This window comes from Spinacia oleracea, chromosome 4 (genome assembly GCF_020520425.1).
Source record: "Spinacia oleracea cultivar Varoflay chromosome 4, BTI_SOV_V1, whole genome shotgun sequence".
NCBI lineage: Eukaryota > Viridiplantae > Streptophyta > Magnoliopsida > Caryophyllales > Amaranthaceae > Spinacia > Spinacia oleracea.
The window spans coordinates 14,988,557-15,013,628 of record NC_079490.1 but is presented as its reverse complement, the minus strand read 5'-3'; the positions used below and the strand labels follow the sequence as shown (position 1 = coordinate 15,013,628).

The following is a 25,072-nucleotide window of genomic DNA, read 5'->3' as shown; positions in this document are numbered from 1 at the left end:
TCGCTCGTTTTTAAGCTTTCTTGCCTCAACAAAGTCCCTCAAACAGATACACTCGCGTCGTCGGTCCCACTTGTGACTGCTGTGCGCACACAAGTGCCCGATCGGCGCCCGCGTCCCTTCTTGTCGCCAAAAGACAAGAGCGCTCATTCTCAGAAATCCTGCTTGCTCGTGCTTCACGAGCCCCGTTGAACTCGTTCCGCACAAGGCTTGCGTCCCTACCGCCCTCTAGGTAGAAGCGCGCCGCACGGCCCGGTGCCCAAAACATTCGGACCGTGACACTTAGGGTAAAGTATATGTGAGTAATAACAAATATTTTGAGTATTCTGTTTTGTGATATTCAATTTTTAGATGTAAGATTGACTCGGGTGTACGTCCATTATATACACGAGTGCAGGGGCGGATCTACTGTGTAATATGGGTAGACATTGAATTGAAAAATCATTCTAATAGGCTGAGTATTTTGAAAAAGAAAAAAAAAACACAAATTTGTTCAATCTGAGAGTTGAACCCATGAGTAATGGGGACATCAACATAACCAAATTTCCTCACTAACCACTCTAGCATCTTGCCTTCATATTTCTTTGTTGCAGATTAAGTATATAAACCTTATTTGTAGTTCGCCAAGTATTTAAAATTCAATTTTTTTTCGGGGGTGGCACGTCATATTTGATTTTTAGTTTTACTTCATATATTATTAAAATTTTGTTGTTATTTGTTATATAACATGGATTACTTCGTATACATTTATATTGTATAATCTTTAAAATGTTAGAATTTATAAAATAACGGTGAACAGTGAAATTGATAAATTTTATGTAAACATTATAAATAATACTCCGCAAATTGTCATTTTCATTGTATCTTTTTTTTTAAAAATTGTACTTTTTATGTCTACCCTGTTTCAAAATCATGGATACGCCGTTATTTTATGTGACGATGAATATAAGAGTACCTACAATTATATTGAGGGCATTGAATACCGTTGAACTGCGACCTTCACTTGATGATCTAGTGTTTGCATTCACCTCCATGAAAATCTACTAGTGTATTTTTTTTTGAGGATTTTTTGTAAATTCGTGACAAATATGAGCCTTTTTGGACAAATATGAGATCCTTTTTTGGAAAATTGTGACAAATATGAGATCCTTTCTTTGGAGTACTAGTTGTTGGAACGTGCGCTAGCGCGCACGTTCCCCCAAGATATAAAACACTGTCTCACGGAACACTATACAAATCACAAGCCTAATTACCATAGAAATAGTTAAAAGTATGAATATAGTACTCCATACATAATAAGAAACACGACTAATTACTTGATGTGGGTTACATATATAGAATTCATGGCTAAGAAATAAAAATTTACATGGCTAAGTTCAGGAAAATTAAACACGACCGGACTAACAGCCACAAGAGAAAGATCAGTCGTGATAGTTCCTCGCCCAACTTTGTGGCAACATACGACTCTGCAAAAAAAGATCCATGTGACGAAGCAAGAAACATGTAAGGACTAATGTCGTACTCAATCACCTGGTATATAAGGCCATAATATTATAATCAATTCTGTAGTAAACCATATCCCATCCCTAACTTTCCACCTACATATAATCGACGCGAATTTTCCATTTGTCAGCAGCTCATGGAAATAAAAATGAAGTTGTATAAATATATATTACAGAGCGTCAAATTGTAGTATATAGTATATTACCTGAAAATGAAGGAGCAATTATGCTCCTTATATGCACGGACAAAAGAGACAAAGGATTTTTGTCCTTTCTACATAACATCACGGTCCTTTTTTGCGATAGATCTTATCTGAAATAAGATTTGACAACAGAGAACGGAGGAGAAATTAGTTTAGTAACAACAGTTTTCTGTTTAACAAGACCACACATACAAGTATGCAACTAACTATGTCTTCAATTCCAGAGCATTTTATGTTGAATAATCATCCCAAAAAAAATGAAAGTTCATCAAAACAATACTTCAAACTGCCGAATCACCCACCTGGGGAATAATATCAGGAGCATTATTTGAGCACTCCCGTTCCTGGAGAGGAACCCTCCTAATCTGCAGAAATTTTACATACGCTTCCTCCTGTACATTTTACAACGGTATAACAATAAGTATATCACAAGAATCAACAACATTTGAACACTAAAATTCTAACTCCAAAGTCTCAAGTCTTAATCATTATGTGAAAACTCAAGTCAAGAAACTACCTTGGATAAATGAAAGACAACTGCAGTTCCTGACTCCCCTTGCGAGCACTCGAGCAGTTCGTCCAACTCTGTGAATAAATAAATTTGGATCTTGTGGAGGATCATACTGTAATAACAGAACAAAAGAATTGGTATTTTACATGATCTAATTCTATGATACGGAGTAGAAAGTATTAGCGCCTGAAACTAATTTTAGCCTTACTTTCCCCTCACTACTTCCAGTAGAACTGTAGCAGACATTACAAGATAAAACTTTTATCCAATGCCCAACTGGCAGTTATAGGAATTTCAGCACAAATTGTAATATCCAAACTCAAAACAGGGAAAGAAAATTCAGCACAAAATCGATCTATCGAAATTTCGACGCAGTGAAAGTAAGTCCAGAACATAATAGTATTATCAGAGAGTGAATACAAGATGCTTAAGTGATTATTCAAGTATATGCATCTAAATATAACCAATGGTCAATGCTGTAATGTTTTGATTGATTTCTAAACTCACTATTTTTCATAAATGTAAATCTGAACTTCTCAGACCATATAAATACTTGTAGCCTCTAATTAGATCGTCTATGCACATTAGAGTTTGAGGATATCTTGATGTGACACAGGTTCTTAATTGAGTTAAAATGAATACTCTAACACAGACAAGGACAGTAATTGTTAAATTCAGGAAGGGTATCAAGTGGTAACAGGAAGCCTACCCAATCTCCGATTACAAAAGGCTAACCATGATTCAATTGTGGAGCACTCTTTTCTTCGCCAGTGCATAGGCATCCATCAAAGTGAAGTTTAAGCTCCAGACTACTTGCAAACCCATGGCAACTATTAGATAGCTGCAAAGGCAATACGTTTTTCAGTCATTCGTCTTAAATCCCTCCAAATACAAGGATGAAACTTTATTTACACTAATTTACTTCCCAAAGACACTTTCTAATATATCAATTTTTAAACAATCTTGAAGGGTTCTAAGATCATACTGTATAGTTTTTCGGTAAGTGATGATAACTGAAGTAGTATATGATCTATCTGACGAACTCCTAGAAGGGTCCCAAACCAAACAACAAACGAAATTCATACAAGCTCTATATTAGGTGATCGGTCTAAACAAAGCTCTAACGATGGTCTGTAGAAAAACATACATGTACCAACCCGAAAAAGAGAAAATAAGAGCAGGTCCAGACAACCAATAAACGTCATCCACCTAATTGGCATCAAGGATCTAAGCCAATTTCAGGACCACCCTTCGCGAATTTATGTAAAGATTTCAACTATTTATATCATGAACGAGTTGAATGATTCTCGAAATAGCTTACACCTAAAAAGGTGGATAAAGAACCTTGAACAATTCCACAACCAGTCAACCACCATAAAATAGGTTGATTCAAGCGAGCAAATCACCACCCATGACATCAATTTACCAAAAGATAAAGCTCGTTTGCGAACCCATGACATCAACCCATAAGAGACGAAAAAACAGCAAAATTGTGTTCAATTCCGGTTAAATATATTGTGATTCCGTTTACTGAAAATATTTTCAAGGAAAGATGCAATTAAAAGTAGTTTTCATGTCTTCTTAACAGAAAATTATAGAGAAGGGTGATGGAGGTGGAAAAGGACAATGGATGAGAGGAGAGGAAAATGGACCGTCCATTCTTTATAAAAGAAAAATGTTACCATGCTTAAACAAACATAAGAAAATGATTTTCTTAGAAAATATATTCTGTCAAAAAAGCATGAAGTACTAAGATACTAAATGGATGAAAGGTTATTTGCTCAGCCTGTCTAGTCAATTAAATTTATCACGATCAATTGAAGATTAGTTAGATTTAAGGCTTCATAATTTTGCCCGAAAAATAAGATATCAAATAGGCTTTCAACCACAAGGGTCGTCATAATAGGCTTTATCTCACTAATGTATCAACTCCTCTTGCTGTTTTTCTTGTTCATTTTCGATCTTCAAATCTCACTTAACCAAGAAGCACATTAATCTAATTTCAAATTCTCCATACTGACGCACAAGATGTAACTGTGAAAGCATTTATTAGAACCCTACTATTGTCTCAGACACACACACAGTTTCAAATCTGCATTCACCCAAGAACTGGAATTAGGCTCATCTTAGGAAAATATTAGATCAAGCAAGAGGTTTTTCAAACTCATGCTTAGTCAACCGAATTTCCCAGGCAACAAGAGGACATGCAAGACTGGGGAGGTAAACTCTTCCTCCGTAACAAATGATAATCCCTTCCTCAACATTCTCTACAGTCTACACAAAGTACCCCTGAATACCTGGTGACAACATTTATACTCAAAATAACACTCTTATTTAACATGTTAGGGTGCCAGACTTGGAACTTACCATACACAACCACAAGGTCATAAAACAAACTCCTTACATCTAGAAGTTTTGGATCATCTAACTATTGTGAATTAAGACCCTTTCATTCAAAACAAGTGGATTTGCACAGAGATAGATAAGAATTCATCATTATAGCAAGTGGATTTACAGTCAATATATGAATTTGTTCTCAATGTTGACATATAGTAAGGTTTAAATGTAATCAATGGACAAATATGTTAACTATTGGCCGTTGCTAGAAATGTTACAGGCATCAAGCATCAGTATCAGATTATTTTTTCTCCATATATCAATTTATCTTTTTTCCCTTTCTAAACATAAAGCAAATATGTTCAGAAATTATCTTTAGAAGGCTTGCTAAGGCAGCTTTTTGGTTCCATTTAATTAGAAAATATTGTAGTCTGAGTCTAGATATAGGCATCCAAATTACTAAACAACATCCAAATTATTAAACATAAAATATACCAGAATGGTCTGATCGGTTGACATCCCAAACTTAAAGTCATCCGGCATAGGTAAATGAGCAGGGCGCTTTCTGACATAGTTCTCTTGCAGAGGCTTTGGAATTTGAAATGAAAACATGGACATAGTCACCCCTTCCATAATGAATTATGAATGCTCCAGTAGGTATATGCATATAGACAAAACAAAGGAGTTATGGAAATTGCACCATAACAACCATATTCACTCCTCTCCAAGCTCCTTTAACGTCTAGTTTATGCACAAACCGTAAAACATCAGCATAGGAAAGCACCCTCATAACTTTTTGTTATGCAAACCTTTAATTTGAACAAGTTAAAGAAAAGGAATGTTGATCGATCATTCCACACATACAATAGTTACAAGCTATCTACAACTTACCATAGCTTTCTGCCTACTGCATAAGATGATTCTCGGTGCCTCATGCTTCTTTTACCATCCTCGTTTTGATAATTGCATCTCACAAGAGAAGCATTATTCTCACCGGTGTTCTCACTGCAAAGAACAAAGGTAGGATAGATGTGAGAACCTCTACCTCATACTCCACTTCCATAGAACCAAAATAAAGCTCAATCTACACAAAGAAATTCAGATTCTCATCATAATTAACAAATTAAATTCTAGACTATTTAAGCATTCTAATGAGCTTATCATCTTGTACAGGAGAAAACACCTACATCAAGTTTCCAAAACTATTTGAACTCAACCGTATATAACATGCAAAAATTTATCTCAGTGAATCAAATCTTAGTCTTTCGTTCATAAAGTCGAACTAATAATAGTTAGTAAGGTAATGGATCAAATTACTTAAACACTCAAAAGATATGACAACTCCTGCATACTACCAGTTCTACTAAACAATTTAACAACCGGATAATCACATAAAATTAACAAAAGTCAGAAGATAATTCAAATATCCAAAATTCAAAGATTGAAGAGGAGAAAATCTGCATGCATAGTGTATAATAAATATTCATTTACATAATTCAACTATACAAAATCCAGGTGCACATTATAGTATAAACTCCGAAGTTGTTAAAATTTGAAGCAAAATTTCAACCATAAAACTCAAAAGAAATGTAACAAAATTTAACGTGACATTGCCGATAAGATTCGTCAATACCTGCACCCCAAACAAAAATAACAAAGGAAACAAATGTTACAAGTTTAAACTCACAGAGCCATAAAATTACAGCACCATAAAAAATATTAATGAAATTGAATTAGAAAAGGTATAAAAATAATAACCCTAAATCAAAATCACTGGAATCAGCCAAATAAACAGAAAAAGATTTTATTAATTCGACATATTAGTTGTTCTTGAAGCAGCACCAAGATACAAGACCTTGGCACCATATTGTTGTGATTAAACAGAAAATGAGATCCTCCCAATCAGGAATAAAAAATAGCCACATAAAAAGATTTGTGAACATTACTCTTGCAATAAATACTTACAGTCCAAATGTTATCAACATCACCAGGAATTGCAGCTTCCAACTTTGATTGTTAATGTTGCTGTATAATGTAAAAATACAATTTAATTTAAAATCAAGATATGATAACCCATCTTTAATAGAAAGACAACGTAAAATCACAATAACTAAGAATCTCTCGGCAACTAATGATAGTAGCTTCTCCTATGAAACTTCACTTACACCAGCAATCAAATTCAGTTGATTCCTCAACAGAAAGACATTACTTGCATAAACCCCAGACACCTTATCTAAAAATTCAGAACCTCATTCATATTACAATTTACGGTACAATTCAAATTGTAGTCCTATATTTCTCTCAATAGCTTGGTGTACGACCAAATTTCACAAACATTGAAACACAAATGAATTACCCAGCTCAAATTACATTACTAAAACAGTAAATCGTCAACAACATTAAAAATGAAATGAGATTATAAACAAAAGAAGAAAACTTACAATTCTTCTAATGAGTTAGAACCTAAAAAAAAGAAAAGTGTAATCCCCCTCATCTCTCTGTCTCTCGCCTTATGCAGTACTCCGTAGAATTTTAGAGGAGCGGTTGAATGATTCGGTCATGATATTTTGAATTAACTGTGCAATAAACAAATAATAATTAGCAAATAAATTGTATATGCTTAATTGGAAATATGCAACTAAATGTTCATACGTAGACCACAGAGTAGAGTGAGTTGGTGGGCGTAGTTCAACAGCATATCGCCACAAGAAGGTGCTGAAAGAAGATCAGCACCTGTGACCAGCGTGATAGGGACAGAAATCAAAGAATTCGAAAGAAATTAGAGGCTTGGATCAGCTCAGATATACTATGGGAGTTCATTACTCCTTAGTGACACAGATGACTCTGCCTAATTTGGCTACACGCTTAATTAAGCTTGGGTGCAAATTAAGTTCTAGCTTAAAAATAGAACTTGATACACATATAAGTCATCATCGTGTTGTATAGATCAAGTTTTCAAGTTGATGCAATTCCAGGAAAATATATAAAGCAGACAGAACAACCATTATCTATACTCTATAGCTAGCATACCTGAACTGAATCAAAAAAGTTAAACAATTGGGGGTTTACTAATTTAAGAAAACAAACATAAGGTTAAAGCATACATGAACAATATGGGATGCAACATCTATATGATAATTGAGCTTATCAAATCAACAAGTCCAGAAAACAGAAAAAAAAACCACAAGGCATAAGAAAGAAAATAAATTGAGCCGAAATTAATAACTGCATCAAATCAGGTACAAAAACAATACCAAGAGCAATCAAACACTAACTTTCAAACTGCATCCAATCAGATTCGGAAACAATCCTAAGACCATGAAAATACATTACCAAAACTGGAACTGAATCATCTATATCAAACTATATCAATTGATTACATATGCTAGGCTTGTCTAAGAGAGGGAAAGGCAAGAACATTCATCCTCTTTGGCTGATTTTTGACAAATTTAAGGAAGTTTAGAAATCCCTAACTTGATTTTTGAGTAAAGATCCCTAGAAAGTATAAATATGCAATCCTCGATGAGAATAAAAACATACCTTAATGTCACCATTCATTGAATCATTACTGTCTTCAATTCGCACAAAATCTCCATAACTTGTATTCAAGAAGGAAGCTGTGATAATAAATTGAGTATTTCTGCAAATTTTCGGCATTTAATGCTACAACAGATGCCTCATTTATCTTTCTGGATATATTTTCCCCAAATCAGCAACAAAAAGCAGAATAAATCAACAAATACATCAATCTAATAAATTAATATCGAAAAAATTAACTACCATATAGAAAAGGTCGAATAAGAGAGATACCTATCTTTGATACCTTTCACGGGGGTGAAGAGCTCGCCATGGAATTACTTCTCAGGTTCCATTCCTTTCGTACTTCTATTAAATTTCAAAAAATCTACATAAATCCTAAATCCGACCATTAAACCTATTCTTTCAATAATGAAACTAAGAAAACTTGGCATAAATGGTTGATGGAGATTACAATATTTAAGAGATCTCACCATTCTTGCCGCGACGAGAGAGCGCGCATCAGAGAGGAGTAGGGCAGAGCAATGAAGGAGAGAGGAAGAAGAACGGAGAGGAGAGAGAAAACGGTGGCGGTGGAGATTGGAGTGAGAAGGTAGGGTTTGCCGAAAAATCATCCAAGAATCAGGGGTGAAAGAAAGAAGAACTGAAGAAGGGAAGCAGGGAGGACTGGAGGAGGGAGCGTGGGATGATCCGTAGAGAAGGGTGTACGTGGCACAATCTAGCAAGAATGGCAAATGAGTAATAAAGAGATATAGGTGGGGGTAAATTTGGCAGCACACTATTGCTGCAATAGTAACTTGAAGTTTGTATGTTTTAAAGTGTTAGGATATGCTAACACTTATTTTCATATACTATAAATAAAATAGGGCCAAAGTGAATTATGTGAATAGTGCAAAAAGTCAAACCGTTGCGAGTATTCTGGGACGGAGGGAGTAGTTATTATTTTTGAACAAACTTATTATTGACTAAAAATCATAAAATCTAAACTAATTGATCTCATTGCTTAACTAATCAGTTTCATTGTTTAATTAATTAGTTCAGTGCTTAACTAATTGGTTCGGTTGCATAATTGGTTTCGTTGCTTAACTAGTTGAATTTCAGACTTAACTAATTGGTTTCCGTGATTAAATAATTAGTTAAAGTGCATAACTAATTGGTTACAGACTTACAGTGCATAAAAGTGGTCTAACAGTTAGGCCATCTTTCCTAAAAGTTTGTAAAAAATTTCCGCCAAAAACCCCTTTCCTAAAATAACATATCAATTTTTTTATTTTATTTTTTTCTTCTTTTGTATAAATTGTTTATGTATGGAAAAAAATTATAGGGTTATAGAATATATCAGTATTAGACGATTTTGGTAAAATTTTAGTCAAATATTCATATAATTAATAGAAAATATATTTAATCAACATTTTAGTCAAATTAACATATTAAGCGTATTGAATATTTTGGTCAAATCATCACATTAAACATATAGGATATTTTGGTCAAATTATCATATTAAACATATAAAATACATTAGATGTTTAAATGAGTACGTCTAGATTTATTAATTACAAATTAACTTTAAGGAATAAATATCTTATAAAAAATGGTCAAATAATAATTTTTGAATATTCGTGCATGCACAGAACCTAAATACCGGTAGCAAGGTTGGAAATTGCGCATGGATCGATGAGACTAAATACTTCTTACTTTGTACTAAAACATGCACCAGGAACGACACGTGTCACTGCCAAAATAATTTTTTACTTTAAAAAAATTACATTAACTTTTTAGGAAACTAAGATAAAAATGAGAAATATAATTCAATTATAATAAATGTTACTACATGATATATTATTGGAGGAAAGTTAAATAAATATTATTTTTTGCTTTATGATAATGATTTTATTTATGTATTATTATAACTTTTTAATCTGATAACAAATTTTAATAATATAGATGAATGGACTTCTAATGTTAGTTTACAGTTAACAATATAATACATGGTAAATACGAATGTTAATTAAAATAATAATACGGGGTAAGTATACTAACATTAGAAGTTCATTCATCAAAATTAAGTGTACTCAATTCAAACTACGCTACATTTTTTACTAACTCAGTTATGGTCGGGTCTTTTCGAAAATTAGTTTTGCGTCAGTCATTCGAGTTTGGTTAACTTTGTTAGATCAATCTACGTACAACTGTACAAGTGCACACCTATAAACCTTTACTTTGTATTGTAATATGCAAATTTAGTTCATTTGAATATTTTTTACACAACTTTGAATTTACACTTTTTCATATAACATTTTTATTTTCACGTTTTCCTAATAGCACAAGTCTTTTATTTAGCTACTAGTGAAATAATAAATTATTTTAGTAGTAACTGTGTGTTATACGATCCCTAAACTAGTTTACAATATGCATAAGTTTTGTTTATTTCAGTTTATTTTAGTTTAACATTATGAATAAGTTCATTTTAGTTTATTTCAGTTCATTTTAGTTTAACATTATGAAAACGAGATCTCAGATTAGTGATGGACCAAACTTAAAAATTTAGAAGTGTCAAGATCAGGAGATTTGAGGGTTTGGGTGAACATTACTGCAATATTTGAGTTAACAAAAAGTGGGATATGATCTTACATTGTAAATGCTTGTTGAATGTATTTATAGGATAGCTCAGTTGGTTAGAGCTTTCATCCCGGTTCCAGGTGATCCTGGGATCGATTCTCATTCCCGCCTTTGTGGCTCATTCGCACCAAAAAAAAAAAAAAAAAAAAAATATCCACGGCATTAAGCTTAGTTAGGCGAATAGGAAGACTTTTACGTTTTATGAGTGATAAGGACATATATAAGGTTATCCTGAGTTTTGTTTTATTGGAGGGAGCTAGCATTTCATTAATATTTCATTAGTATAAGAAGCTAAGGCACGTACTGAGAGATTTGTGTGAAAAAAAACTTACTGTACGGAGTAATCCTTTTTTTTATTTGTTCTTGGGCGGGCAAGAAAGCTCACGTTCTAAGAAACTTTTTGTTCAAAGGATTAAAATTATGGTGAAATACACATATCTATCTTTTCGGGCATTGTTAAGTGGGTGATGATAAAGGTCGCAAGTTACAGCAACATTTATTTGTTGCAATCTCACGTGTCGGAGTTTTACATATAGGCGCCACGCAGACTATCCGTCATCATAATATTTTTACTATCAATGCAAAACTTTTACTATGAAAACATGTAAATAAGGTAATCGATGTACAGAAAGAAACAAATTAGAATATTAAGATTTTCCTACCTTTATTTTAAACATGTATAATAGGATATATAAGTTAAATATTTTAGATTCTAATTTAAATCATGACATAAGCATGTCATGTTATCATTGTGACACGACTTAAAAGTCGCAATTTGCGACCTTTATCATTTTCGTTGTTAATTATCACTATTTAATCGACATTCCAACATATCCACGTACCCTAGAATAATTTATACGTTGATGATTAATTTATGTTGAAATTGCATAAAGTGCTTTAAGTATTCTTTTGATATGGACCTTATAGCTCTAAACAAAATCTAATTTATAGTAGGTGACAAAATTAGGGCTTGTTTGAAGGGTTTGCTTTGTCTCAACTCTCAAAAGCCAAATCTTTTTCTTGTTTTCTTATACGAAGTACTACCTCCGTTTCTGAAAGTTCTTTACGCTTTGAAAAATGTGTCCAAAGTATAAAAACTTTTACCGTAAATTCTCACTATTATATACATCAAAATATTACATGTAAGACCTTGTCAGATTGGTCTCGGTATGTATTTTCAGAATATAAAATTTTTATAATTTTTTCACATACGAAATTGGATATATTAGTAGTTAAATATTGCATTGGAGTTCGTGCAAATAGTAACTGTAAAGATCTTTTTGCAACGGAGGAAGTAGTTGTTATTGTGATCATGGAGTCGCATTATCTAGGGAGTTCACAAAGATTAAGGGAGAAAATGAACAAGGTTCAGCAATGAGGTCGATTTTCATCTATAACTAATTTCACAAAGGTTAAGTTTAATAATAGTCGATAACGTTTAAAATAACTAGAACTGCTACTATTAGTTTAAAGGCATAAATGTCATCATAGATAGTTGCAAGACACTATTAATTACAGAATACTACAATTTTGTACAACAAAAACACGAAATACATTACATGTCAATAAATAGAGTTGTAAAACCGAAGGCAATCCACTTGCCGAATTATATCATGGACGCTCCAACGCTCAGGTAGGTACTGCGTAACGCAGTGAATTGCCATCATGAGAATGTCATGAGCATCAACGTCATTGTAGCCGGGATTAGTCTTCAGTGCCTCATCCACAATCGAGGTTGCAAGATTTGTCTCCTTCTCATATCTCCATCGGTCATCTCGAAATGAAATAGCCAACCGTTCTTTGTCCTCTAAGACATTCTTTTTGGACATCAACTCGACTAACAACACACCAAAAGCATATATGTCCATCTTTTGACTCCATATACCTGTCATGTATGAATCAAAACATCACCATAAAATCATATGAATAAAAAGTTTTAAAAAAAAGAAGCAAAAACCCATGTAAAATATTATCTTGACTACATTTGATGTGCTAACTACAGATACACATGTTTCAGCCGGTCTATGAAAAGATCATAAAGTTCAAGAATCAAGGTGGTTTACCAGAAGGTAACGCAATCAAGGAAGGAATGAATATGGGCTCAAGAGAATCTACGGTGCATTTCCATTCTTGTCCAGATGCAAAATGGATCGTAGAAGCTATTTTAACGCAAGTCGTTATGACTACCCTTTAAATCGCGTCTTGCTAACAGGCTTAAACTGGTGCGCGGATATTGATATGAGCCAGACAAACCAATACGACACCCCTAGCATATACGATAAGAAGATATTTATAGAGGGTGTATTCCTCATCATCTGTTTATGTAGCCTTAAAACCATTAATGGCGCTACTCCTTGCTGCAATTTGTATACTATAGGATATATGCACTTTATATTTATTTTATTTTCATAATTCCAGCAAGTTAGTTAGAAGTTTGTTACAAGTCAGTAAGTGTTAGTTGCTAGCTTTGTATATAAGCAATGTTTGCTTTTCCTCCAAGCTAAGAAACTCGGTTAATAAAATTCTTCTCTTCGATTATCTCTCTCTAAGATTCTTGATTTTCTTCATGGTATCAGAGCTTAATCTCATTTTCGAGGTTTAGCTTTTTCGATTTACACTGAATTGGTGAATCAAAACTGTGTGGATTGCTTGGATTGCTGCGAAACTTCTTGCGACTGCGAAGATTCTTGCTCAATTCTTCGATTTCGATTCTGTGATTTTTGATTGTGTTTGATTGATCGTTGAATATAATACAATGACAACTGATAATTCTGAAAATCATCAAGATTCTTACCAGAACAATGGTGAAAATGGAGGTAACCTTGATCCTTATTTCATAGCCAACTCAGATAGTCCAACTTCTTCTTTAGTATCTGCTGTTTTCAATGGTTTGAATTTCATGCGATGGAAGAGAAATGTTATGAGAGCTTTAGTAGCTAAAAACAAAGAAGGATTTGTGAATGGAGGAATGATGAAGCCTGTTGTGAATCACAAAGATTATCCTAAATGGAAATGTGCTGATTCTGGTAGTTAGTTGGATTTTGTGTTCTATGATCAATGACCTAGCTGATGACTTTGGTTACATTGATAATGCTGGAGAATTGTGGAAAGAATTAAATGAAAGGTTTGGACAGTCCAATGGACCATTGATTTATCAATTGAAGCTAGAAGGAAATTGATAGTTTACAGCAGGAGAATATGACAATTGTTACCTATTATGGTAAGCTGAAAAAGTTGTGGGATTAAATGCAGTGTTTGAGAGCCTTTCCTACATGCACTTGTGGTGCATTGAACAACTGTAGTTGCCAAATTCTGAAAAAGATGGCTGAGTTTGAGGAAGAAGACAAAATGATGAAGTTTTTGCTAGGGTTAAATGGAGGATTTGAAGGAATTGTGACAAATGTGATGTCTATGGATCCTTTGCCAAGTATAAACAGAGTTTTTTCTATCACTCAGCAAATAGAGAAGCAGAAAGAAGTTAGTGGTGCAGCAGTTGAGGTCAGTGTTATGAATAGCAGTGCTATGGCTGCTCAATCATACAAAGGTGATCAATCTCAGAAGATTGCTGGTGGAAGGAAAGACTGGAAAGAAATGAAGAAAGAAAAGATGTACAAAGTCTGTACACATTGCAAAGGGAAAGGGCACACTGTGGATCAATGTTTCAAGCTCATAGGGTATCCTGATTGGTACAACACAATTAAGGCATCCAAAGGATCACAATATCAATCCAATGGGAGCAGACTTGTTGCTAATGTGAATTCTGCTTCTGATATTGGAGATAATCCACATGATGAACAATTGCATGGTTCTGCTGAAACTGTGAGTAATGAAATGATTAATGCTATTTGCCAAGAGGTTATGAAAGCAACGAAGGGCAAGCAAATATAGAATGGTGATGCTGGAAATTCTAGTTCTTATGCAAACTATGCATGTATCATTTCTCATTCTTTTAACTGCACTGTGAATACTTTGCTGAATGAATGCTTATGGATTGTGGATTCTGGAGCTTGTGATCATATGACATATGATGAGAATATTTTGATAAACAAGAGGTCACTTCAAAAGATAATTAGAGTTGGTTTGCCTGATGGAACCCAACTGAATGTTGACACTATAGGTGATGTTGTTCTTAGTGATAAGCTGAAGCTAGCTGTCGAATGTGTTGTTAGTCAAAGGGTTCAAACACAATTTGATGTCTGTTGGTAGGTTGATTGAACAAACTGGTGTTCATGTTGTATTCACTGGTGATGGGTATTCTTTCCAGGACCCTTCTAGTTCAGTCTTGCTTGGTGCTATTGCTGGAAAAAGGACACAAGGCCTCTACTATTTTGCCACACACACAAACCCCAAAGGTATTGATTGCAGTAATAATACAACAGCTAATGTAGTACAGAATGCTGTTGCTAATGTAAATACAAGTGTTTTTCCAAATAAGATTGCCACTAGTTTGTTTCAGTCTAAGGATGATAACAGGAATAAGTTGGATCTTTTACATTCTAGATTGGGACATCCTTCTTTGTCAAAGATGAAATATGTCAATGTAACATATTGTAAAGGAATTACTGAATATAATTGTGATGTTTGTTATAGTTCAAAACATCATAGATTTCAATTTAAGAAGAGTGAAAATAGAGCATCTGAGTGTTTTGAACTGATTCATCTGGATTTATGGGGATCATATAGGGTAAGAAGTTTGGATGGTGCAGCTTATTTCTTGACTGTGTTAGATGATCACAGTAGAGTTAGATGGACTTTTTTGCTACACAACAAAATGCAAGTAGAAAAAGTGGTGGCAGAGTTTATTTCCATGGTTGATACACAATTTAACAAGAAAATAAAAAGAATTAGATCTAACAATGGCACTGAAATAGTAAAAGAATCATGTAGAGCTCTATTTGCAAGAAAGGGCATCATGCATGAAAAGAGTGTTCCTTATGTTCCTCAACAGAATGGTAGGGTTGAGAGGAAACACAGAAGTCTTCTTGAAATTGCCAGAGCTTTAAGGTTTCATGCTGGATTGCCAAAGAAGTTTTGGGGAGAGTGTATTCTTACATCTACTCATTTAATAAACAAAATTCCAGCAAAGGTGTTAGAATGGAAAACTCCATTTGAGGTTATGTTTAAGAGTGTTCCTGTCTATGATACACTAAGGGTCTTTGATCTTTATGCTTTGCTCATAACACTCAGGTTAAGAAGGATAAGTTTGATTCCAGAACTAGGAAGTGTGTGTTTCTAGGCTACCCTGCTGGTTACAAGGCTTTTAAGCTTTATGATCTGGATACACATACTTTGTTTGTTTCCAGAGATGTTATATTTTTTGAAGATGTATTTCCATATAAGTCTCAGGTTTCACCTGCTCCTGAAATTCTTACACCTGTCCAAACAGTACAAAATTGTACTGACTTTGTCAATCCCCATGTGAATCACCCTGCTGATCTTTCTGCTGGAGTGCAGACTTCTTCTGATAATCTCTTTTCTAATTCACCCCTTTTTGATATTAAACACTTCTCCACCCAATTTCTCCCAAAATTCCTTACATATTTCACCAAGTTCTTCTTCCTCTCATCATTCTATTTCCACTCACCATACTGAACCAATTACTCAGTTTGTTTCATCTCCTGATATTAATCAGTCTATTGTTCCAACTCCTGTTATCAGACAGAGTTCTAGAACAATTAAGCCCTCAACTGTCTTAAAGACTTTGTTGGAGGATATATTCCTCACAGGCATGTCAATACTTCTTCTTCTACTGAATATCTTTCTTTCACTGTAAGTGATTGTTCTCCTGATATTGATTGTGATGATTATTGGATAAGTGATATGGCATTTAATTGCTTTGACACTTGGGAACCTTTGGCCTTTTCTGTTTTCCATCTCTCAATGATCCTAAGCATTACAACCAAGCTAAACATGATGCTAACTGGTTGACTGCTATGGACAAAGAAATTCAAGCTTTAGAAAGTAATGATACTTGGGAACTCACTCAGTTACCCAAGGACAAGAAAGCAATTGGTTCTAAATGGGTTTACAGGACTAAACTGAATCCTGATTACACTATAGACAAACATAAGGCTAGACTAGTTGCTATTGGTTATCAGCAAGTGGAGGGTAAAGATTTCACTCAGACTTTTTCTCCTGTTGCTAAACTAGCTACTGTGAGAATTGTCATTGCTCTTGCTGCTGTGAGAGGATGGCAACTGTGTCAGTTAGATGTTAACAATGCATTTCTGCATGGTTATATTGATGAGGAGGTTTACATGAAGCCACCTCCAAGATACCTTAAAGCTCAGCCTGGACAAGTTTGTAAACTCAAGAGATCCATATATGGTTTGAGACAAGCTTCCAGGCAATGGAACAAAGAGTTAAACAAATTTTTGAGGAGTCTTAATTTTCAGCAGTCTAAGCAAGATTATTCTCTGTTCACAAGGACTCACAATGAAGAATTTCTGATAATCTTGGTCTATGTGGATGATATCCTGATTACTGGAACCTCAAAGATTCAAATTGAGGAAGTAAAAGTTGCCTTAGACAAAGCTTTTACAATCAAGGATCTGGGTTTTCTTGCTTATTTCCTTGGTATAGAGGTACACAGGAATGACCAAGGTATTTTTCTTTCTCAAAGAAAGTATATTCAAGACATCTTAACTGATGCTGGTATGGTAGAATGCACCACTGCACCTGCTCCTCTTTCTTGTGGTCTAAAACTATCAACTGATGATGGAGATTTACTTGATGATCCTGATGTCTATAGAAGGCTTGTGGGAAGATTACTTTACCTAGGAATCACAAGACCTGACTTGTCTTACTTTGTTCAGCATCTAAGTCAATTTGTCCATTCTCCAAGAGTTCCTCATCTCAAAGCTGCTCTTCATGTCTTAAAGTATTTGAAGGGTACATTGGATAATGGTTTATGGTACTCAGCTACTTCTGATACAGAGTTGAAGTGCATACAGTGATGCTGACTGGAGTGCTTGTCAGTACAGTAGCAGATCTTTAAGTGCATATGTTGTGTTTCTTGGAAACAATCTGGTTTCTTGGAAAACTAAAAAGCAACGAAGTGTGAGTAAATCATCAGCTGAGGCAGAGTACAGAAGCATGTCTGCAACTGCCAGTGAACTTGTTTGGATTGAAGGTTTGCTTGAAGACCTACAGGTTCATATTTCATTGCCTATTAAGTTATTTTGTGACAACACTTCTGCAGAACATCTTGCAAAGAATCCTATGTTCCATGACAAGACCAAACACTTGAAGAGGGATATGCACTACGTTCGTGAGTAGGTAGAGGATGGTTTCATTGAAACTGCTCACTCCAACTTGCAGACTTATTGACTAAACCACTCACTTCTTCTAGGCATCAATTTTTATCTGCCAAGCTTGGACTTGTTTCCAAAGTCCAGCTTGAAGGGGGAGTATAGGATATATGCACTTTATATTTATTTTATTTTCATATTTCCAGCAAGTTAGTTAGAAGTTTGTTACAAGTCAGTTAGTGTTACTTACTAGCTTTGTATATAAGCAATGTTTGCTTTTCCTCCAAGCTAAGAATCTCAGTTAATAAAAAATTTCTCTTCGATTATCTCTCTCTAAGATTCTTGATTTTCTTGAGTTTCTTCATATACTAATTATTACTACGAATAATGTTAATTAATCCACCTAAAATAAATAAATTTATTTGCCAAATAACAAAAAGGTAAAACAACTTCAAGAAATTTCCGAATACATACATGTACAAACTATGACATTTTAAAGATGTATCCTATACATACCACACAAAATTTGCAAAATTAACACAAAAAGTAGGCACATCCGGAAAAGAAATAATAATAGAAGTAGAAATATTAATAATTAAACATACCAACAAAAAGAGAAGGAGAATCCATGTATCCAATTGATCCACAACAACGCACATTCTTTTTAGCTTTTTTGTCACCCAAAATTCCGCCCGTCATCATCCCAAAGTCAACCAAAAACACGTGCATATCCTGTAAAATTCAAAAAATAGTAAAATCTCATCATGAAAGCTTAAAAAGATAATGAAAGAATTCACCAAAATAGTTATAATAACCTCATCAAGCAATATATGACGAGCTGCTATATTGCCGACAACATAACTGGGATCAAAACCATGCAAGAACTGAAGAAGTGATGCAAATTGATTGACAATGTTGATTCTATCGACCCACTTGAAGCTATCTACAAAAAAATAAAAAGCATAACATGGCAACGGATACCTAAGACCACTCCCATCAATGGGAAAAAAAAACTCCTCACCACTATCTCTCTACCACTTTCTTACTCCTCCACATCACTTTCCTCACATACAAATTTTGTTACAACAAACTCATCTCACCAATGAGCAAAATAAAAAACTCCTCACCACTTTTACTTTTACTATTCACTAAACTCCACCACACTTTCTATTTCCCACATACTCCATCCTTTTTGTATTTATTCAATTATATTAATAACTTAAATGAATTTTAACAATTAGTTAAGATAAATTATTTAATTTACGTTAATCATTTTATTTACGTTATTTTTATATCTATTTTTAATACTATAAATTTTATTGAAAATATTTCATAAATTTAAATAAAATAAAGGGACACAATTGAATAAATACATAATAGATGGACTAAACATACTATGTCATAAACTAAAACATTATAAAGCCAAAATATGATTAAAAAAAATTACGATAAATCAAACGCAACCACTAAAATAACAACTCTTCTTCGAGGCATGAGTTTAATGATTATTGCCTCCATACTTTTGCCAGTTATGCTCAATTAAATCCTCTTTCAAAGAGTGATGAATTTGACTGCTACGCAAAGCTGTTATTCTCCCCAATAATGCGTTAATGGAGTAGGGTTGTCCAGTCTGGAACTCAAAGGGTTCACCATTATTCACTGTTGCGGTTAAGCTCGAAAGATCTTCTTCATAGTACCTTCGTAACACATCAGCTCGGACATACATATCTCGTTCATCCTCAACTATCATGTTGTGTAAGATGATACAAGCCTTCATTATATCGCCTAATATATCTTCATCGTAATCCAGAGATGGTTGTCGTACAATGGCGAATCTTGCTTGCAAAACTCCGAATGCACGTTCAACATCCTTACGAACATGCGCTTGTCTGTTAGCAAACAACCTTTCCGTTTCAAGTTGGGGACGAGAAAATCCTTGAATGAACGTAGCCCAATTTGGATAAATACCATCTGTGAGGTAGTACCCCATGTTGTATTCATGTCCATTCACCTGAAAAGTGATAGGAGGTGCCTTACCTGTCAAAACATCATCAAAAACAGGAGAACGGTGCAGAACATTAAGGTCATTAGATGAACCAGGAATACCAAAAAATGAATGCCAAATCCATAGATCTTGATCTGCAACAGCTTCAAGAATTAGGGACGCTTTCCCGCTGCGTCCTTGGTATTGACCTCTCCATGCGGTAGGACAGTTCTTCCATTCCCAGTGCATACAATCAATACTACCGATCATGCCTGGAAATCCGCGCATTTCATTTTGATAAAGGATTCTCCTTAAGTCTTCATCTGTAGGACTTCTTAGGTAATCCTCTTCAAAATGCTTGATTACCCCTTGAGTGAAATGTAATAATGATTTTTTTGAAGTTGTTTCACCCATTCGCAGATATTCATCAATTGCATCCGGAGCCAAACCATATGCTAACATTCTGATAGCTGCAGTGCATTTTTGCAATCCTGATAACCCTAATTTTCCAGCAGCATTTCTTCTCTGTTGCAAGAAAACATCATTTTCAACCACTTTGTTCATGATACGGCAAAACAAAGGTCTTCTCATTCGAAACCTTCGACGAAACTGTTTGTCTGAATATACTGGATTTTCCGCAAAGTAATCATTAAACAAGCGGTTATGCCCTTCTTCACGGTTTCTATCTGCTGGAATCGGAATGGTATCATTCACATTTCGAAGTCTAGGACCTCGTGGAAAGAATGTGTTTGGTAAGTGATGAGTGACAAATTCGCCAACCATTCGATCAACTTCTCCGTATGGATTCTCATCAGCAGATTCTGAGCTTGAACTGTATTCAAATAACATTTTTTTGAGATATAGTAGAGTGTGATAGTAGAGTGTGATAATGAGAAGTGAGTGTGAGAAATGAGTTTGATAATGTGTGTGTATTTAAAGAGTAATGTGGATAAGAATAGATGGATTTTTGGATTTTCTTAGATTTTCGATAAGATTTTTGGATTTTCTTAGATTTTCGATAAGATTTTTGGATTTTCTTAGATTTTCGATAAGATTTTTTTGGATTTCTTAGATTTTCGATAAGATGTTATTGGATGTTCTTAGATTTTGTTGATAAGATTTTCTTGACAAGATGTTACTGGATGTTCTTAGATTTTCTTAGATTTTCTATTGGTTGATAAGATTTTATGGATTTCTTGATAAGATTATATTGTACTTTCTTATAATATAATAACAACAATGTGTAAAATACTACTTGGCAATAAAAAATAATGTAATATATTACATAACACAAAACAATACAAAGTTAAAGACATAACACGAACTAATACAAGTTTAAAGGCACAACACGAATTAATACAAGCTTATTGAAAACTTATTAAAACTAGATTGTGACATAAAATTTAAACACATGAAATAAACTAAACATTAAACACCTTGCTAGTTATCACCACTATAAAACTCCAACATCAATCTTGCCTTAACTTTTTCCTCATCAGGAGTTAGACAAGCCTTAGACACCAATGTTTGCAAGAAATCATGTTTCATTTTTTGCTTATCCAAAAGAATTCTCTGTTCCTCTATGTCAAGTTGTCGCCTCCGCATTATAGTCTTTTCTGCTTCTCGCTCGAATCTCTTTAAATTAAGTTCGTGCTCATTATTCCTCACTTCAGTGTTAGCTTGTAAACGACTTCCAAAAGACGAAACTGCCTCTGATGATTCTGCCCCTTTTCCTTTTCTTCTGGCCTTAGCTTTCTTTATACCATCTGGTCGAGATATACCTCCAGATACGAAGCTCCCACCACTTGGCAAGACGGTGTCACCATCATCATCAACTCTAGTTCTCTTGCCACTTCCATCACTCTCTTCGGTAGAAATTGGTAGACTGGCATCGTATGTTTCTCTCTCTGTCTTTGACATACCCCACCTCATCATCACCCTCCACTTTGGGTTTTCTTTAGTAAGCATCTTCCAAGCATGCATCAATGTGAAGTTCTTTTTGTTTTCTGTGCGGAATAACTGGTGAGCGGTAGCAACTTGGTCCGCATCATTATTCCCACTTGCAAATAACCTACCAGCCTTTTCAAAACTAGCAGCCCACAACATGATGTCTGGAGACATCCTTCCCCAACGACTCTCTAAACATTTTGCATTTCTTACAGGAAGTTCGTACGGTCTACCTACTTGAATTTGGCTATAGCGCGCAGCAGCTTGCCTCCAAATATCAGCTTTTCTTATGTTGGTGCCAATAATCTGATCGTAGCAAACTTTAATGTAGGAATCAACCAGAGCTTCATCCTCCTGAATCGACCAACTTCGAGACTGAGATGCAACCTTAATTGGTTGATTTGGGTTGACGGGCAATGGATGTGTCATGATCGGTTCTTGTGTCTTCATAACACGTTCCTCTATAGCTGCACGGTCAACAATAGTGTTAGCATAAAAAGATTGTTGGAAATTTTGAGAGGAAGAATTACCCTGCGAATAAGAATCATAGCCGGGATGCTGATTGTTGTCAGAGTTGAGATCAAAATCATCAAAATTGTTTTTAAAATTTTGAGAATAGTAATTAGGGTCCATTTTATATTTAAAAAATACGCAAGCACACTAATAATAATAATGACAGTAACAATAATAATAATGACAGTAACAATAATAATAATGACAATAATAATAATAATAATAATAATAATAATAATAATAATAATAATAATAATAATAATAATAATAAAATTAATAAATAACAACCGGAAATAAAATTTTCGAAAATATATGCTATTGGAATGTTCAGTAAATTCCAAAAAATAACACAAATTATAGTAATACTTAGTATGAAAAATGATTTTGATGATTTTAGAGAGAGAAAAATGATTTTTGAAAGTGTGTCAAAATATAGCAAATTTGGTCTCTATTTATAGATCTTGAAATTTTATGACCGTTGGTATCATTTTTTTTTATTATTATTAATTATTTACGGCAAAATTAGCCATAAACAAAAATGTAGCCGTTTATATAAACAAATGAATTTTTAATCAACTAAGTGACACATGGCAAGCGTGGAGTGGACCACCCGCTGCCATGCAGTTGATGTTTGTTTCAGTTTTGGACTTTTGTGAAATTTGTCCATTGGAAACTTGATTTTTGCTCCTTGTTTCACGTGCTTTCAGCAATTTCCAAGTGAACATTGTCAGTGTGGGCCTCATTAATTTCGGCGAGCAAAACAGCAATTCACCATGCCTCGCGTGTAATTTTTGTTTTCCCCGTGAGCAGTTTGACGTCTCCCCATTGATGTGGTCTGTTATTTTTTTTTTCCTCACCCTTTTTTGCTCGTGAGCAAAATTTCTCCCCATTGATGGGAGTGCTCTAAAGCCAAAAGAAAAAATAACTCAACAAATGTATTTTCAATTGCTCATTAATTTAACTAAACTAGTTTTAAGCCCATGTTATGCAAAATTCTCTTTTATTTTTTACTTTGAACAACAAACAATTAAAAGGATCATTTTGCTAAACAAATTGTACTCCCTCCATCCCCCTTAATCGTTACATTTACCATTGCGCAAAAATTTAGGTGATTAATAGTGGTTTGGTTATCATTTGTTATTTTATTTAAAAATTAGATATGGTAAGAGTTATTAAAATATTTTTTTAATTGAACGAGAAAAGATGTGAGGACCAAACTTTTATAAGTAATGAGAGTTATTAAAATATTCATAATTTGGAAGTGTAAGCAGTAACGTAGGACACGTGAAAAAAGAAAGTGTAATGAATAATATAGGAGAAATAGATTAGTATTCTTGTATCATTAGTTGCTCCGAAACAGACAACTGAGCCGAGAAATCAGGAAGACAACGCTAAAGTGATTGGAAGAAAGTCCACCAAAATTAGCACACAAAATTCAACAAATACAATATGCAATATGATATTTATAATACTTCTTAATTAGATCAATAATCTCTTGCAATCCCTACTTTGAGCAGCAAAGAATACGGATTACATAGTACAAATTTTGCGTTTCTCAAATGCTCTTGCGTGTCTAAGATATGCCTTAATTTGAAATCAGAATTCTGATAACCATCTTTAAAACATTCATCATAATAAATTAATAACCCTAAGACAAAACTTGCATCGACCTATACAGTTCACTTCCCTAAAAATAAAATTCAATTGAAGCAGTTCAATACATAACTCTATTGAGGATAGTATACATGGTAGCAGGTGAAATTTGGTGTGCTCCTAAGCCAACTCGGCAGCTCCTAAATCAGAACATGTGATTATGTACTATGTAGCCGTTTTACTTTGCCTTGCTGTCATCTGTTTATTAGCTTAGCAGTGACTTTGTTTCATTCTAGGTTGATTCTAGAATAGTGATAGGTGTCCTAGTTTCTATTGGTGGAAGAATACCTAGGGTTATCATATATATGCTGCTGTAATTCTCATTTGAGCCATGTGATGCAATGAATGAAAGGAAATCTTGGAGCAAACTCTTTCAATATTAGCAAACTGCAAATGCTAGCTTTGTCTTCATGGTATCAGAGCATCAGGTTTGAGCTCACAACATTTCTGTTTCCATGATTTTCTTTCATTTATGTTACTCAGATAGTATTCTAAAATTTCTCCATGCTTAAAGCTTCAATTTTTCATATCTAAATAGTTTAAGATTACTGTTATATGCCTAGATCTAGGTCTAGAAATAATCAAAATATGACTACTATAGAAACCACCAGTCCTCTGTACCTTCATCCTTCTGATGGTAGCAACTCAGTTACAGTAGAAAAGCTTCAAGGTGTTTCTAACTATAGGTCATGGAAAAGATCTTTGGAAATCACCCTTGCTGCTAAAAGAAAGTTAGGATTTTTAACTGGTGTAGTTAAAAGGGATCCTAGTGATGCAGTCAAACAGGAACATTGGGATACATGTAACAGTATGGCCATATCATGGATTATTGGCAATGTGAATGAATCCATCAAAAAGTCTATTATGTTTGTAACACATGCTGCTCAAATATGGACTCAACTTGACCAGAGATACTCAGTAACAAATGGTTCCAGAAAATACAGACTAAACAAGCAAATTATGACTCTAAGCAGCATGGTAAACCCATTACAGATTATTACACATATATGAGAGGCTTG

General features: G+C 34.2%; 3 protein-coding genes across 4 annotated transcripts; all 3 read right to left on the bottom strand.

Annotated features, from left to right (window-relative positions):
- Window positions 1-1,228: 1,228 nt before the first annotated feature.
- LOC130460060 (uncharacterized) lies at window positions 1,229-8,902 on the bottom strand. Of its 2 annotated transcripts, XM_056827715.1 has the most exons (10): window positions 8,561-8,902; window positions 8,361-8,435; window positions 8,091-8,239; window positions 6,992-7,126; window positions 6,516-6,575; window positions 5,442-5,555; window positions 2,220-2,325; window positions 2,005-2,094; window positions 1,706-1,812; window positions 1,229-1,463 (listed from the first exon to the last, which is right to left on the bottom strand). In XM_056827715.1, exons 4-9 carry the CDS (start codon window positions 7,042-7,044, stop codon window positions 1,774-1,776), a joined length of 462 nt encoding a protein of 153 aa, XP_056683693.1. In that variant the 5' UTR covers window positions 7,045-7,126; window positions 8,091-8,239; window positions 8,361-8,435; window positions 8,561-8,902; the 3' UTR covers window positions 1,229-1,463; window positions 1,706-1,773. The 2 variants fall into 2 exon arrangements, with proteins under 2 accessions (XP_056683693.1, XP_056683694.1); XM_056827716.1 differs by lacking the exon at window positions 6,516-6,575.
- A 9,537-nt stretch (window positions 8,903-18,439) lies between these two features.
- On the bottom strand, window positions 18,440-20,789 carry LOC110793569 (protein ALP1-like). Its single transcript, XM_021998456.2, has 4 exons — window positions 19,469-20,789; window positions 18,772-18,899; window positions 18,562-18,688; window positions 18,440-18,462 (listed from the first exon to the last, which is right to left on the bottom strand). The coding sequence occupies exons 1-4, from the start codon at window positions 20,787-20,789 to the stop codon at window positions 18,440-18,442; spliced, it is 1,599 nt and encodes a 532-aa protein (XP_021854148.2).
- Window positions 20,790-21,380: 591 nt separating this feature from the next.
- On the bottom strand, window positions 21,381-22,520 carry LOC130471344 (glutathione S-transferase T3-like). Its single transcript, XM_056841406.1, has one exon. The coding sequence runs from the start codon at window positions 22,518-22,520 to the stop codon at window positions 21,381-21,383; it is 1,140 nt and encodes a 379-aa protein (XP_056697384.1).
- Between the last annotated feature and the right edge of the window lie 2,552 nt (window positions 22,521-25,072).